Source organism: Ictalurus furcatus, chromosome 17 (assembly GCF_023375685.1).
Source record: "Ictalurus furcatus strain D&B chromosome 17, Billie_1.0, whole genome shotgun sequence".
Taxonomy (NCBI): Eukaryota; Metazoa; Chordata; class Actinopteri; order Siluriformes; family Ictaluridae; genus Ictalurus; species Ictalurus furcatus.
The window spans coordinates 6,719,122-6,736,872 of NC_071271.1; the positions used below are offsets into that span (position 1 = coordinate 6,719,122).

Consider the following 17,751-nt stretch of genomic DNA (forward strand, 5'->3'; position numbering starts at 1 on the left):
TAATCAGGTATGTTTAAGACTGTATAAAGGTCACTTCCGAATATTCATATACCGACCGTGCATGTTTAACATCCTCTATTTAAAATGTCGCCGCACAGATGCGGAATAATACAGAAAAACACATTCATACCTTTTTCATGGTCATGTTCACCGTTAACCATAACCCGATAAGGAGCGCAGCTGCAGTGTACACGTATAACCTGTCGCGCCACACGGCCGAAAGGAACACTTCAGTGTAAAGCCAGGCATTGTCCAAATACCCTGCAAAATAACATTGTAGAAGATTTTCAGACCATTCGGACAGATGACCTGACAACATTTACAGTGCCATTGGCAGAATTTTCCTTTCGGCTCATGTCGTGGAAAACAATCTTTCCAGCCTAACAAAAAACTTCAGACAGAGAGGGTTCGTAGATGTCAAAAAGTAATTAAACTTTATTGAAACAATAAAGTTAGACAGTCTGCAGAAAGTCTGAATTATACATACACAAACATGTCTTTATATACTTTTCTGACGCAGAACAATTATCCCTAGGTGGGGCATTCACCTTTTGTTTCTAGAAACAAACCAATCTCCATTGACTTAATTAATTATTCATATCTATATGATACCTTACATTAGTGGCACATGTGTTGTCCATTGAATTTTCTTAAAGGTTTTACCAGGACAGGGTTTTTAATTTGTCCCATAATTCACCCTTATACCGTAATCATTTTCTGGTTTTAGTCCCAGCCTGGAACCCTTCCTCTTGGAAGTCGTATCTGTTATTTTGACACTGGCTTGTCAAATTATATATATATATATATATATATATATATATATATATATATATATATATATATATATATATATATATATATATATATTATATATATATATACAGCCTGTTTTTGATAGATGGATTTTTTTTTGCACTTTTTTTAATTACTTTTCATAACTTTTATGATTTAAAAAAAATAACTCTTATAAACCTATATAACGGACAGGTATGGGAACATGAATGATTAAAAACGTTTCTGAACACTATAACTACTTTGAACAAGAGAACTAGGCTGTAATAACATGAACTATCTTACATGTAAAACATGCTGCATTCCATTCGTCTTGTGTTCTAAAAACATTCGCATACGAATGATATAAATTGGGAGGAAGGGCACGTCTCGTTATCCATGACATATTTAAATCTCCGGCTCTCAGACTCTCATTGAACAGAGCAGACGCAGAGAGAGGTGTGAGTGTAGCCGGAAAGCAAGATGTCCCGCTTGCAGGACAGTACTGCCGAAATTTGGAAAGTCGCTAAGGTTGGTCGATAGGCTACGCTTTGCAAAAAAAAGTCACTAAAGGGGTCTGAAAAGTCGTTAAGTTGGCAACACTGGTCTGCACTGACAGCTAGATAAAAGGCAGACTAAGCTCCGCCTCTCCCCAGCAAAAAGAAAATACAGACGGAGAGGGAAAGGGGGGTTTTTCATTTATGCACATTCTATTCGAAAAGCAATAAAATACACAGAGGACCCAAATGATGCCCTGTCTGTTTATTTCTTGAAAAAATTCACGCCCCCCTTCCGATCTCTCCATGCCCCCCTGGTTGAGAACCACTGCCATAGAGTAAAGCTGCTTTGGACAAAACACACGGTTCCTCTAACTCAATTTACACAGGACATACAGAGATACAGAGAAACACCTGCCATACAGTAAGCCATAGAAGTCTTCTAGCTCAGTACACACTTAGACTGTAACTTGATTAAAAAGTGCTTTATGGTTTTAGATGATGCTTCTAAAAATAAACACCTGCTGGTTTTAGATTCATTTTGAATGCTGATTATACATATTAGATTATACTTTATTAACATATACCCAAATATCAATTACACATATGGATTACACTTTGTTAATATATTCTATACTCACACTGATACACTGCTGCAAGAAAATACTTGTGCTATTACTTTTTTTGAGTCTACATCATCATCAACTAGAGCCAGGTTAACCAGCTAAGACATTCAGTTCATGCAGTAATCTTGACGAGCTGAGTATATCAGACATTACAGATAACATTAGCATATATTCCCCATGCACTCCATGTATTACTGCCAGTGTGTTAGTCGACACTTTGGTAACTAGCAGAGGATTAACAATGTGTAAGGGACTGGAAGCTAGTTGAACACTCACCTGGCATTTCAGCAGCGGACACGAAGGACAAAGCATTTGTTGACAAGGTTATAAAGAAGATTATCATTGCTCGGACACTTAGTACTTTAGTAATAAAGTAATATCGAGTGAACTGTCTAATTTAGACTATGACGTGCGGGGAACTAAGCTAGCGAGGCTCAGAAATGCCCACAGAAGGAAGCGGCCATGTTGTTTTGACTGTGGAATTATGGGAGATGAGGCGGAGTTTACTTCAGGGCAACATCCAAAGTTACTTAGTTTTTTTCCTTCTTTTTTTAAAGATTTTATTAACAGATAGAGTTGAACAACGATGCAATGAGGAACTAGGCAATAGTTTAAACAGAACATAAATAACGTATGTGAGAACAAAAATACAAAATGAAATAATTATATATAAATACATATTTATAAATATAAATAAAACCTTCCGATCAGTAACCCAGAGTCTGGCACCGCTGGGGCTTGAACCCCCGACCTTCCAGTCAGTAACCCAGAGCCTTAACCATCATGCCACCACTGCTCCCCAAATGGGAAAATATAGGCTTATTTTTAAGAATGTCCATTTATGAATTAAGTACTTTACCATTAAATATAATACTTTATTTTTCACCCAAAAAAGCATTCTCAAAGTAAAGCTACAATATTATTACAGAGTTACTGTACATGTTTGAAACATGGCATTTGGGCACTGTGGCTTAGTGGTTAGCATGCTTGCCTTGCACCTCCAGGGATGGGGGCTCGACTCCTGCCCCTGCCCTGCCCTGCGTTTGCTGAGCCTGCATGTTCTCCCCATGATTCGGGGGTTTCCTCCAGGTACTCCGGTTTCCTCCCCCAGTCCAAAGACATGTGCTGTAGGCTGATTGGTATCTATAAATTGTCTGTAGTGTGTGAATGTGTGTGCAGTTGTGCCCTGCGATGGGTTGGCACCCCTTCCAGCGCATGGAGCCCACATGTTCTCCCCGTACCTTGGGGGTTTCTTTGGATCGTTTGTGCTCTAGTTGTATTTGGTCATTCTTATTGATGTCTGAGACAATCCTTGCTGCTGTTTCTTGCCTGTTTTTCTTGATTTTACTCACTTATGCCATGATCATTGTCTGTTTTCATTCACAAGTCCTTTGAACCTTTTTTACAATATATCCAACTGTGGAGGAAGGAAGATTTAGGTTTTGCTGATCTAACAAATAATGTGGCTTTGTTTGTGCAAACAGATGATTCTAGACCTTTTCTCAAAACTTCCTTCCTTCTGCTTAGCCTTTTTTTGCAATTTCTTTTAACCAGTTGGCCCCAAGGTAATTAATAGTTGATGTATGTATTTTTGGGGCTACTGTATATCAGTATGACCTCACAAAAACATTGAGCTTTTATATTTTTAGATTTAAATTTCATATTTGAAAGTGTGCCTTTTTTATTTGACGGTTCGTTTTCCATCAAATGCAAGCCATCATCTGAATTTACCACCATTTGTTTCATAAACTCAAATGTGAAAGAGTAGCTATGTGAAGTGCTTTTTCCTGATTATTCTTAATTTTACTTTTTTTTTAAATAAGCATTCTAATTATTTACCCATGACAATGTGGTATACCTTACATACCTTTTGCACCTTAAACACATTACACCAATTTTCAATATTTAGATGACCTGTTTCTGACAAACACAAATCAAAGTTTCTTAATGCAAACCTTTAAACAAGCCACAAAAGAAAAGCACTACAATCTGATTACAATCTCTGTATTGCATTTTCCTCTGTGTGGTTGCTTATCTATCTGATGCAGAATCTTCTCCATATACATTGGTGGGTCCAGACTTGGGTCCATTCTCTTGTTAGTACATTCATCAATAATATGTAAGGTGTTACTATGGCTTATATTTTATACTGCACATTTATTTTATTTAAAGTATAAAAAGAATTACCACTAGACTCCATGCATGTTGAAATAAAGTCAGTTCCGTATATTTAGCCTGCAGCTTCTTTTCTAGTTCACCTTCAGTAGTTAGGGCTTATGATCAACAATGAGGAACTTTGTGAGACTTGTGGGACATGTTTTTCTGTGCGTAACATATACATACTAAAAAACCATACGGTTGACCAGTTCATGAGCTTTTATTTTGAAGTATCCATATCAGAAATTTTCACAAATGTCAAAAAGGGTGTGTGAAACATCTTTTGACAAAAAAAATTCTGCACATCAAAAACTGTCAAGTTTATGAACTCTTGCTTTTTCCATGGCTCTTGTTTTTCAGCTTGTGACGCACCACTGCGAGTGTAGTAAAGAAGTTGCCTGTAAATAAAATCAAGAAGCAAATCCCACACATAGAAACCTGGCAGAAAAGAGAAGGGATACATTCATGATTCATTCACAAATACTGAATCAGGTGTTTTGTGTATTTATATATATTCACATGTTCCATCATACTTAATAATACCATTTTAAACACTTTTCAAAGAGCAGTAATCATGGAAAAATGAATTCCACATTTATTGTACACTGAATTGCCAACTATAGCCTACTAATGAACTAAATCTAACTGTAGACCTACAAATCTGCTAACTCTGTGGATATCGTACTCTTCTTTTAGTCATAGTGTCATTAGTCATTAGACTTGCATTAATAAAGAATAATGGCATCTTTGAGAAATATAAATTGAAAAAGTTATGACCGAGTAATAGTAGTGGATTACTGATATTCTGTACTATCAGTACAAAATACTATAGTATCAGTTGTGGAGTATTATCTCAGTTGGGGTATTTTTTTTTTCCTGAATCCAGTCCCTCATAAACTACACACTTTAGTTTTAACCCAGTCCTAACATACTAATACTCAATTCCTGAAGGTCTTGTCAAAAAGCTGAGCAGTTGATTGAACAACATTAGAGGAGGAGAAACATTACATTATGCAGACTAAATATACAAGAAAACTGCAACTATGAAACACAGAGAATCTTTATTTCACTAAAAACCTGCTTGTAAGAATGAAGGGTGATGTGTCTACATCAACAGTGAGGCCTTTCATCCTGTAGGGAATTACACATATGCAGCAAATCCAAAATGCTTCCATTTTTGATGTATTGTGTACTATACTAGTGTAGTTCCTTGGGAAATCATGTGTTCCCTGTATTTCCTCTATGCACTTTCAAAAATGGACAGAATTCTATAATAAAATAAATAGTTGACAACGAATTTCATTATCAATTAGTTGGTCTATGTTATAAATCATGCTGTGACACATGCTATGTCACATGTCATTTACACTAAAACATATTTGATATAAAATGGCAGCGAATGTTACAGTACAGCCGGGTACAGGAACATTACTTCACACTCCAGTGATTAACTCATAGCGTGAGGAATATTTTTGATTCATGAATCATTCAATTGACGGCAATGTGAGAAGCAGTGGAGGCACAATGTGCAGGGTTAAACCATGCCTATTAACAGCTTGGTGATCTGTTCAGTTTACTGTATCACAGTTCATGTGGGAATATTTTTCAGACTTTCTTCACAAAGCCCTATCTCATACTACTTTGACTAAAATGTCAGAACTTTTATTCATTCATTCATTCATTCATTCATTCAGGATCAGGGTCCAGGAATAGATGGCGGCCCATTTCAGGGCACCATACACACAAACACACTAAAAACACACTAAAAAAGGTGCAATTTATTGTAGCCAATCCACTTAAATGAAAATGACTGAAAATGGTGTGAAATGAATAATTAGTTCTAGGGACAACATTTTCTCACTTCAAAACACACTCATGCAAAAAATCCAATCCACTGTGTTTCTTTCATTTGGTTTTTGCATCTTTTATCATTTTAAAATGCCATAATTGATGCCCTGCATTAATAATGCATTTATGTGGATCAGAACATGCATTATGCAGTGTTAGACAATATTTTAAGTAAGTATACCTAATAAACTTGATATACATACTGTACGTGTACGTGAGGCCATTTTGGAATAAAATAAATGACCAAAATGTTTGAGAAAGATGTACTTTTGCAATATCTCACCTGCCACTCTTTACACTCAGGCAATCGAGCCATTCTGAACAGGGAGATCGCATTGAAAAACTGCCAGAACTAAAAAGCAGACCAAAATAATCATATTCGACATGTATTACCCTCATAATGTAGGAAATATCAATATACTGTAAATATTAGGACAGTGTTGATATTATTTTTTAAAATTCAATTTTCTAATTCAAAGCTCTGTCCTTTAAATCAGCCATCAGACTTTTCTCGACACATTTTGTTCACTGTTGGCATCAGGGCCAGAGAAGCATACTTACGTGACCAAAGAATAGAAAGGGCAGCAGAAAGGTCAGCCCTCGCCACATCCATGACTGAAATCCTTCTACAAAGTAGAATAATTTATCACATAAAGTAATCTCACATCTCAGCGAGCGAACAGCTTTATTCTCTTTCTGTTCTCTTACTATACACAGGCTTTCTCAGGGATATTTCATGCTATTGGTCAGTGGAACTTGGAAATCAAAAGAGAATTCATACGTGACTTGAATATTACAAAATCTCTTCTTACCCACTGTCAGATCCATGTTGTGTCTTTCTCCTAAAGCCTTCAGTCTATAAAGGCATCCACTTTGATAGTAGTACTGAAGGAATTGCACAAAGCCTGCAGAAACAAAGATGTACAGTATACAACACTTCTAATCGTTGTTAACAGTATTAAAGAGCCAAATTAGAACAAATGTCATACTTTGATACAAGCAGTAGGCAAGAAACTGGTTCCTGAACATTTGGTAAAGCTCACCATCAGGCCTGAGATCGAACAAGGCAGAAGAATAGGATTATGTTTCACCAAAAACACTGAAAGTAACATGGAAATAATTAGAGGATCACTAAAATTTATTAGGCTTGTAGTTCTAGATCATTTGATAAAACAGTCTAAGGACCAGAGGTCCACAACCAAGTCCTTAGGGATTTGTAGTTAGTCCACATTTTTATTCTGTTCCAGCTTCACACAGGTTACAGAGGCTGCATAATGAGTGGAATTTGAAAACAAGAAAATCCTGGGCTCTATTGGAGTGCTCAAGTATCTCAAAGCTCTCAGCATTTAGTTTATGCCCAGAGCTCACACTCTTGCTTCAGTAGATAATCATAAAGACTGGCTAAATCATAAAGACTGTCCTATGCTCATCTCAGGAATTAGTACTGTTTGACCTTATAGTATAGAGTTGTAGAATAATAATAATTTATATTCCGACTATCCCAGAAGAGGATGCGTTCCCTTTTGAGTCCTCACAAGGTTTCTTCCTCACGTTGTTGAATTGAATTTAGCAAAGCGATATTGTCTAATGCATTGAACTAAGATTGTGTACAATACCTAAGTACGCTGTCCCATGATAAAATTGTGTAAATGACTTACCAAGTCAGCATGACCCCAGATAGAAACGCTGAGATGTAGTGATGGAACACCCACCAGCCCTTAATCCTGACGTGGAAAGCATGACCATTAGACTGATCCTTTTATTGCTCATATACAGAATATACAACAATTCCTGGAATTTAAATATATTATATATTGCTCCTTTGACCTGATAAGATTGACTGGCCCTGGCTAATGCATTTCCAAAAGTGATCCACTAAGTGTCAAAAAAAAAACCCACCCCAGATCCCTTACTAACCTGGATCCATTGCTGATGAGAATGCTCTCACGGATTGTTAAAGTGCAGTAGTACCAGACCAAGAGGAAGTTCAGCAGTGCATCCACAAATCTACATAACACAAATCAACAACATAGTGAAACAGGCTTTTATTCTGCAAAAATTTCATACAACTCTGATCACAAATGAGAATATGCAGGGGTTTTTTGGGTTATTTTTTACTAGCAGTATGTGTATTCATCTTTGATCCACTGAACATACAGTAAATCTGGTCATCTGGTCATTGGTGCATAACTATGAATTGTGATTAAAGCGTCATCTTCATTGGCATCAGACTCATTATTGTTTTAAATCATCATGATAATAACAATAATACAGAACCCTGTCACTATAACGTTAAGTGTCCTAATTCAGTTTGAAAACTGCAAAATGCTAATGTGCATCAATGTTTTAGAAACTGAGATTAAAGTTATAACGTTATTGTTATTACAGATTACAGTGATATCGGTTGAGCAGTGGGTAGTGTGGATGCCTTTTAGCCTTTTGCCAAAAAAAGGTTTATTTTGTATAGTGGGATTAAATGTGAGGTAGTTGAATGATAATGTCTTTCCAATTCTAATGTGCTTTGTCACTATATTTACTACATTCTTGACTTATAGCAGAAGTGCAAAACATACAGCCCTTGAGATGATAAGAATGTGTATACAACATTTACACATCAGCCCCATATTACTCTCTATGCTATTCTCAAGTTGCCATCACACACTGTACCCTATAACCAGTAAAAGTTCCAGCTTATTATTCAGGCATATTATTCAGCAAATTACTATTAATTATTCAGTACCTACAGTGAAAACTAATAGATAATGTATGTAGTGATGAGTGTAAGCAAAGCACGTTTGCACCCACCACTGGGTTCTGAAAGTTTTAAGGGGTTGATATTCTCATGCACTCCATGAATCAAACCCTTGAGTCTACAAATTAAAGAGACTATTCTAGGTCCCTTTTAATCTCTTACTTATCACTCAGGAGTGTGAAATTAACCTGAATTAATCTCACAACAGGTCTCATGATTCATGTTCACTCATGATTCTTTTATTCTATATTACAGCTGAATCGACCCCAACATGTTTCAGTATACTCAATGGCCCTTTTTAGCCTTTTGCCAAAAATTGTTTATTTCGTATAGTGGAATTAAATGTGAGGTAGTGACCTCGTCTCTTTTCATTTCTAATGTGCTTTTTCGCTATATTTTCATTCTTGACTCTAGCAGAAGTGCAAAACATACAGCCCTCCTGATGGTCTGGTCCACCTGCGGCGTATTGAAGCAAATATGCCATGCACCCCTGACTGGGTGGAGTCGAGCCAAAATCCAGGGTGTCAAGTGTGTTTCAGGCTGGATAAGTGTGTTTAATGTGTTGTTTCATGTTCAGGGCTGGTTCTTGCTAGAAGTGGTATAAGTAGTTGCTTAGCACCTCAGATTATAAAAATATATACGCAAAAAAGCACACACTGCCTCACAGCTCCAGAGTCTGAGTTCAATCTTGAGCTCCAGTTATTGTCTGTGCAGAGTTTAGACTCTGTGTGTGTGTGTGTGTGTGTGTGTGTGTGTGTGTGTGTGTGTGTGCGTGTGTGTTTGGTGCTCTACAGTGTATTGGCTTCCCATCCAGTGCTTCCAGGATAGAGACTCTGACCAGGATTATTGTACCGTGGTTATTGTAAATGCTCCCAAAACTGCACAATTTTAGTTCTGGTCCTGTAAAGACTTACCTCCACCTAAGGGCCCTGGGTACAACAGTTTTACTATTCCCCTGCCATGAAGTCCCTGCCCAGCACCTTGTATTTCCCTATTTGTGAAACCTACACTGTGTCATGAAACCCTTTATGTTCTTCATTTGTTCTTCAAACATTCACAAATAAATTCCTCACCATAAAGAGAAAAAAGGCAACAGTCCCAAAACAGTACAAAACTTTTTTGTGGCTCGCTCGCTACAAAACCACAGTGTGTTTCAGAAATCAGACAATTATAATCAAATCTGCCTTGATGAATAACAACTTTAACTGATACATTTTTGATAGAGTAAAGTTAGAATTGTGAGTGAAGTTTCTCCAAGAATAAGTCAACAGTCTTACCTGTAGGTGACTAAAAACTGACAGACGAACCCCAGCAGGAGCAGGATTACAGTCACATATAGCTTAAATTTCTCATATTCATCTTTGTAGGCACTCCTACAGTAAAATTACAAAGAAAAAATGATGATTGAATGAATAGCAAAATACAATCCAGTGTTGCCAAATAGGTATTCAGTGTTTATGACTCTTTCTTACGAAACAGTCTGTAGATGAATATGTTGAAATTTTAAATCTACAATTATATTATCCAATTTTGAATGTCATACTCCCACCTAGAGGCGAGATGTATGTAATTCACAAATTCTTCCTAGAGTAGCAAGGACTGAGAAATACTGCTATGGGATAAATTCCTGAATTTCTGGGACGGTGCTTTCACACAAAACAGTACGTATAAACTTCAGACACCATTACCCACAAACACACACTGGGATTAATAAAAATTGGACTGGACAGCTTACATTCATTGATTCAACTATGAATTCTGCATCATATCAAAGAGTGTTTGAAGATAATGTGAGGCCATCTCTCTGAAAGTTTAAGTTGAACCGAAAGTGGACCTATCAACAGGATAATGGTCTCGCGCCACAATATCTAAGCGACCTTTTGGTTTTATATAATCCGCCACGCCTACTTAGATCAAAAGATGCAGGCTATTTGACCGTACCTCGAATAGTGAAGGCTACAGCAGGGGGAAGAGCTTTCTCTTATAGAGCCCCACAGTTATGGAACAGTCTTCCTATTAGTGTTTGGGACTCAGACACAGTCTCAGTGTTTAAGTCTAGGCTTAAAACGTATTTGTTTACTCAAGCCTACCCTGACTAGATTCTGTTCTACTACTTCGCAGTCATAATTATCTTTTTTCTCCCTCTCTCCTTTCACCGAGCCCCACACGAATTTATGGAGATACTAGAGATCCAGATCCTTTCTGCCTCTGGATGGAGCTCAAATCTTCTTTAATTCCAGACTGCTGGGACTACGGCTGCTCCTAAGGCCATACAGACTTCATATAAATCCATAATGAACTTTTTCACACTATCTGTTGTTACCCAGATGAGGATGGGTTCCCTTCTGAGTCGGGTTCCTCTCAAGGTTTCTTCCTCTTAAAACATCTTAGGGAGTTTTTCCTTGCCACCGTCGCCACTCAGTGGCTTGCTCAGTTGGGATAAATTCGCACCTTTAATATCTGTATACCATGTTGATATTTCTGTAAAGCTGCTTTGAGACAATGTCTATTGTAAAAAGCGCTATACAAATAAAATTGAATTGAATTGAATTGAATAATGATCCTAAGCACACTAGCAAATCCACCAAGGAACGGCTCAAAAAGAAGAAACTGAGGGGTATGGAATGGCCTAATTAAAGCCCGTATTTGAATCCCATTGAAATATTGTGGGGGGATTTGAAACGGAAAGTACATGTAAGAAAACCCCCAAACATCTTGCAGCTGAAAGAATATTGCATGGAAGAGTGGTCAAAAATTCTAGCAAGTCGATGTCAGAGACAGGTGAACAGTTATACAAAACACCTACAAGAAGTTATTTCTGCTAAAGGGGGCAATACTAGCTTATGAGGCCAAGGGTGTACTTACTTTTTCCACAGAAGAATATCACATCTATTGATATTTCTTTTGAATAAATGATCGAAAAACTATTTTCCTTGTGGTTTTGTTCAAGTATATCAACTTTATTAAGCAGATGATCAGATGTTTGCTTGTCCAAATATGTCAAAACAAAGCAAACAATTTCCTTGGGGTGTACTTATATTTTCACATGACTGTAAATGAAAATGAGCAAATAGTTCCATATTCAAAAAGCTTCCACATATATCATGTATATAAATCACCCCTTACTTTAACTGCTTGCTTAGAAGATTGACGTTCACATTCCCGAGCACAAGACTGAGATATAGCCTTTAGGAAAACAAAAAAACAACAACAAGTCACTATATATTGAGAACAGATCATATCTAAAACCAGTACATGGTCATGTTATTAGCCTGTTGCATTGTATTACCCATTTTTCTTAGGAAGGAAAGCTTCCATTTGAAGGAAAATGGCAGGCCTCTCCCGAAGGTGACCCTTCATTTCTTCCACACACTTTCTTTCCTCTTCTGTTAATCCTTTACTGCATCTGTAATGGGGTTTATAATGTGACTTGCAGTGTGCACATTTTTATATATATATATATATATATATATATATATATATATATATATATATATATATATATATATATATATATATATAATTTAGTACTATAATAAGAATAAAATGAGAGAGTAGAAGCCAGATAACATGAAAACCCCAGTGAGATGCTTTGGCACTGAAAGGTGACTTCATGAATAGCAGAAATTATAACAGAAATAGACGCCTAGAAAGTAAGTAAATTCCCTCCTCACGTCTTCAGAGACTGAGACATATCCTTAAAGCATTTCCTTTGGCGAGTTATAGAGGCAGTAAAGCTGCTCTGGAGCTTGGAGACTTCATCCAGCTTCTGCATATAAAGCCGCTGGGTCTCCTGAGAGCAAGAGAATGAAATGTTTTAATTAATAAAACAGGTATGTTAATGTTTTGCATCATTATTCTCATTTAAAAGTTAAGGCAATTATCAGCCAGAGAAAGTACTTTAGATGAAACATGTGCTGTCCAATTATTGAATGTGGCGTGTGCTCTGTGTGAAGAAAATTACAATAGTACTGGGTGATTCATGAAAGATTCGGTCCTTTAGGTGAACTGGACAAATTGTTTTACACGCACTAACATGCTATATTTCAATTTCAGCTACATACAAAAACCTGATTAATCTGAATAAACCAAAATACTCCTAATTAATCTTAACTCTAATATTTAGCTCGAATCAATTTTCATTGTTAAATGCATTTTTTTAGATGGTAAGAATGTGTATACAACATTTACACATCTAATAATCACATATAAGTAGTATAAGTAGTTGCTTAGCGCCTCAGGACCACCAGGACTGTCTATCATTTGGCGAACGGGTTTATGTATCATTCAGTTGCAGGGGCCCCCTTATGTTGTGAAAATAATAGGTAATTAATGTAACTAAGGTCAGAAGATCAGGTGGAAGTGGCAATCATAAAATGTTCACATCTATTTGGGGCAGAAAAACACAAAAAGAAAAAAGCAACAGTAGGAAATTGGTGCTAATTAATTGGATTTTTTGCTTGTGCTTGTTGATGTAATTGAAATGGAAAAAAATGTTGCTAACTACCTAGCTAGCTAATATCAAGAGCATACTGCATGTGTCAAAAACACAAAGCCTGCCAGCCAAATCCAGGCCGCAGCTTAGTTTCACTTGGCCCGTGTGAAAAATATTAGTGAAACGGCCCACAGGGCACTACTGCTCTACATTTTCTGACTCTCCAGAAGATCTGTAGCATACCAACTGCCATTGTACAGTGTACTCAAACACATCTCAAAGTGTTTAACTAAACGCAACGCACAGCAGTTTTCTTGGGTTTTTTCATCTGAAGGTAGTTTCCGTAAACCACAATGTATACGTTTACGGTTTGGATTGACCTCTGAATGCAGGCTGTGTGCAGTGCTTGATGTAAGTCACACTCATGTCTAAAAATGAGCTCATTTTGGTGGGATGAGGAATTAATTATAATCTTAGAGCCTAGGTCATTGGTGTTAGTTGACAGAATATGTTAAATAAGTAAAAAAATATATATAGACTTCAATTATGGCTCTTGAGGGTCTCACAAAAATGCTGACGAATCTGAGTTTGGCACCCCTGATCCAGAGTGTCATATCACAGCAAACCAGTGACTACATTTCCCATCCTGCACTGCGGCCTACAAACATGGCCGCCATGCACTGCAATTCCCAGAACTCTCACATTCATTCTAAACACACACACCTGCATCAAATTCACAGCACTCACAATCACAGTATAAAGAGACTGTTTGAACACAATGACTTTGCGAAGTATTGAGTGTATTCACCGTTCCAAGCCTTTGTTTTCAGTTGAGTTTTATGGTTTTTCGTCTTATTTCCTGTTTCTCATTCTCGATTCTTGCCTTGCCTACTTTATGCCTGTTTGCCAATCGCCTGACCCATTGCCTGTTTTTGACCACGCTGTTGTCTCATGATTTGGATTTGTCTGCCTGCCTCTTTTTAGTAAAAGCTCTTATTTGTAACTGCATCTGTCCTAGTCTCCATTACGTCCCTCTCGTGACATAGAGTTAGCTAGTATCTAGCTCAGCATTTTTATTATTTATTGTTTATTATTTTTATTAAACTTGGATGAGAGATCTCATCCAAGATAATTCCATTTATTCTTGCATGTAAAATATGTAAACTGGTGTGGGGAAGGTGCCCCTGAGATAGTTGTCACTGGAGGCATGTATAAAAACGGCCCTGTTCGTCTTGTACAGTGTTGTTTGGGGATAGGGATAGGCTTATTGGAGGAAGAAAAACTCTTTGCAGTTCCTGATTCATCTACTAGCACACATGCAGTTGCTACTTTATTTGCCAGAGGTCCTTTCGTGGTATTATTTGGAACTGTTTCCTAGACTCAGTAGTGCCTACCGGCTGTACAATTACAGGTTAGCACTGTGCAATGCACTGAAAGAAATGGACAACATATTTCTTGTGTGAAATAAACCACAAAATACTACATTTGCTTACAGCAAGTGACTGTGACCAAAGAACATAACATCCAATGGCATTATGGAACAATTAGAGTACGAGCAGTGTACTGAGCAGTTATGAACTGGCAAGGTAAACAAACTAATTGCAGCTCTCAAAAAGAAAGAGTTTATGCCCAAATCTCATCCTTGCTTCAATCTCACCTGGATACTCTAGGCATGTACATAACAACTGCTGCTGTAATCAGAAACACTTTCCTGTGCTCATCCTAGGGCTCTAATTCATAATATGCTTCCACTGAACATCTTTACAGCACAATTAGTATGGTTTGCATTTACTTTTCTACAACTGCTACAGTAAGCCACATATAGAGTAATTAATGGCAACTGATTGTATATATTGGCGCTGCCCTTTATTGTGAGATTTTAACCAGTGTGGTTCCCAACCACAAAAGAGTTTGCCAACCCTGACCTACGCTCCATCTCGGATGATCCGAGGGGACAAAGTTAAGGACAGGTATGCCTGAGGTTCTACTTCGTGGTCATGTATTGTGATTTGATCATTCAAAACACTTTCAGTGCTCAGGGACAGATGGCTACATAACATTTGTGGTGTGAAGGCTAATATTACCCAATGCATGGCCATCAAAATGCCAAGTCAACTGTGCAATGTGATGACATTTCAAAGTGATCACAGGAAAGACATTTCAGACATATGAAAAAGCATAGTGTATACAGTAAATGACTATCCACCTATGAGTGGTGAACCAAATGAATCAAATCTTGCATAGCTCAAAAGATTCAAATCACTAAAGTGAGCCATCATGTCCATCACTAGTATGAAATCTTACCTGGAGTTGTTGGAAATCCTTTTCCAGTGTCTCCCATTCTTGAAGGACTTCTGTTAGTTTGGAAGCCATCTGAGCATTTGTCAGATTACTCAGAGATGAAGGCGAAAAATAACAAGGGTTATTTGTATGATTATTTTGGATGAACTGTCAATTTCGAATCATTTCTAGAGACTGATATCCCCCAATGTATTTCTGGATAAACAAGCGTCAGTGAATACAACAGATGCGTGTGGACTTTGTTTATGACTGGGAATGAACTTTGACTGTTACAAAGCTGCTGACCTTTGGTACACTTGTGTCTGAAATACACTACATGTAATAAGTTTATTATGCATCTGCTCAAATTTGACATCAAAAGAGTCTGGTTTTACCCTTATGTACAAAATGGTCTCTGACACTATCAGCTGTCCAATATCAATTATTATGTTTACTTAATAACAAATAATTCTCTCAGTATAAAGTCTCTGTGATCAATTCAATAGCCTCAGTTGCACAATATAATAATCTATTACACTATAACTTGGGTAAAAGAACAACTCACAGAAAATCAGTCTCACAGGTGAAGCCAGCAGAATACCAGTTTCATGATCTCATATAGCATATATGATGAATGTATAATGCCAGGATGTTTCAGGCATTTTTTTTTTTTGCAGTCACTTACTTCATAAAGTTCTTTCATAACACTTGTCCTTGACAGAAATTAAGTGAGTTCAAATGGACTACGTGCCCTGAAATGTGAATAATTATGGGTGTGGCTCAACTACATACAGCTTTCAAGCTGGAAGTACATATATTCCTGTGTTATGTTTCAAAGCTGATAACCAATATTACATTCAAAGAATTAAATATAATTATTTTAATGTGAGTCCAATAAACAGATCTATTAGCTCCATAATCAGAAAGATGACCACAAACCTCGTCGTAGCCCCTTGCTCTTACATCAGTGCTGAGGTAATCACTGAGCAATTCAGTGTGTTTTGTTCTGTTGGCTGAATTTCCCATTTTTATTAGCATTCAAACACAATCAAGCACAACTCTAGACAGTGTGGATATTTTAACAGCTGGTGTTTAAAACATTTACAAACTGAATTGATTAGACTTACGTCCATTTCACTATGGCACATAACCAACAACTTGATTATATCCTAACTTTCACTGCATAAATAAAGCACCATAACTAGCAAGCTAGCAATTAAAACAGGCAGACTACAGCTGTGTTTGTTGAACTGGCTTTTATCTCCCTTCGGAGATTTCTGTAGGCTAATAGCATTGGCAAGGTTAGAAAGGTTTTTTTTCTCTTAAGAATTCTACATTATGGTAGAATTTGGTGACATATTTTGATACTTTGGTGACATATATTGATGTTTTCTAAAATTGGAGGTATTAAAATATATTATAGGCAGAAATGCCAGATTTTTAGTCATACCCGGCCTTTTCTGTTTTTGGATGTTTGCCAGAATTTAGCTGCAGCAACATCCAATGGTATTTCCCAGACCATCATTCCTTCTTACAAGCCATGTAGTTCATTCAATCACTTCCTTCTTTGTGGCACATTATCTCATTTCAATTCCACCAATATGTCTTACTGTTCTCTGTTACTATTTCGTGGCAGATGTGATGGCTATCAATGTCAAATAAAGCTTAAATTGGAAAATAATTAAGAAATTCACATCACACAACAACTAAAGCCTTGTGTCTGACAAGATAGGTCTTTTTTCCCATTGAATATAACAGTTTAACAGTATAATATAGTACATATCCTCTGGAGGATCAACAAATAATTGCAAATCATATTTTTTACAGAGCACACCAACCTGACTCATGTAAGCGGATAGCCATAACACATACAGTGACCACTAATATTCACCCTTGGTAAATATGAGCAAAAAAGTCTGTGAAAATTTTATTTATTTTTTTTTTAATTGTCTTTATTGTTTAACCTTTTGATCTTTTGCTCAAAAATTCCCCAAAATACTCTGCTCTCATGTATATCAAACAATTGCAAACAAATCACAGGTTTATCCAAAAGTAATATATCTTTGTTAAATATAGGTGTACAACAATTATTTGCACCCTTTTAGTCAATACGTTGTGCTACCTCCCTTTACCAAGATACTTCTCCTATAATGCCTGATGAGGTTGGAGAATACATGGCAAGGGATCTGAGACCATTCTGCCATACAGAATCTCTCCAGATCCTTCAAATTTTGAGGTCCACACTGGTGGACTCTCCTCTTCAGTTCACCCCACAGGTTTTCTATGGGTTTCAAGTCAGGGGACTGGGATGGACATGGGAGGACCTTGAATTTGTGGTCAGTAAACCATTTTTGTGTTGATTTTGATGTATGTTTTGGATCATTG

General features: G+C 37.0%; 2 protein-coding genes across 2 annotated transcripts in view; both read right to left on the reverse strand.

Moving 5' to 3' along the window:
• tyw1 (tRNA-yW synthesizing protein 1 homolog (S. cerevisiae)) overlaps window positions 1–2,377 on the reverse strand; it is a 78,362-nt gene extending 75,985 nt beyond the window's left edge. Inside the window, exons 1-2 of the mRNA XM_053646516.1 lie at window positions 2,171–2,377; window positions 131–261 (exon numbers count right to left, since the gene is read on the reverse strand). Coding sequence (XP_053502491.1) covers window positions 131–261; window positions 2,171–2,237 — 198 coding nt within the window. The 5' untranslated portion in view covers window positions 2,238–2,377. The remainder of the gene's footprint in view (window positions 1–130; window positions 262–2,170) is intronic.
• Window positions 2,378–4,257: 1,880 nt separating this feature from the next.
• On the reverse strand, window positions 4,258–15,623 carry tmem120ab (transmembrane protein 120Ab). The gene is made up of 12 exons (XM_053647727.1): window positions 15,391–15,623; window positions 12,326–12,444; window positions 11,941–12,057; window positions 11,778–11,837; window positions 9,929–10,024; window positions 7,817–7,906; window positions 7,558–7,623; window positions 6,889–6,950; window positions 6,712–6,804; window positions 6,461–6,525; window positions 6,183–6,251; window positions 4,258–4,489 (listed from the first exon to the last, which is right to left on the reverse strand). The coding sequence occupies exons 1-12, from the start codon at window positions 15,457–15,459 to the stop codon at window positions 4,373–4,375; spliced, it is 1,023 nt and encodes a 340-aa protein (XP_053503702.1). The 5' UTR covers window positions 15,460–15,623; the 3' UTR covers window positions 4,258–4,372.
• Between the last annotated feature and the right edge of the window lie 2,128 nt (window positions 15,624–17,751).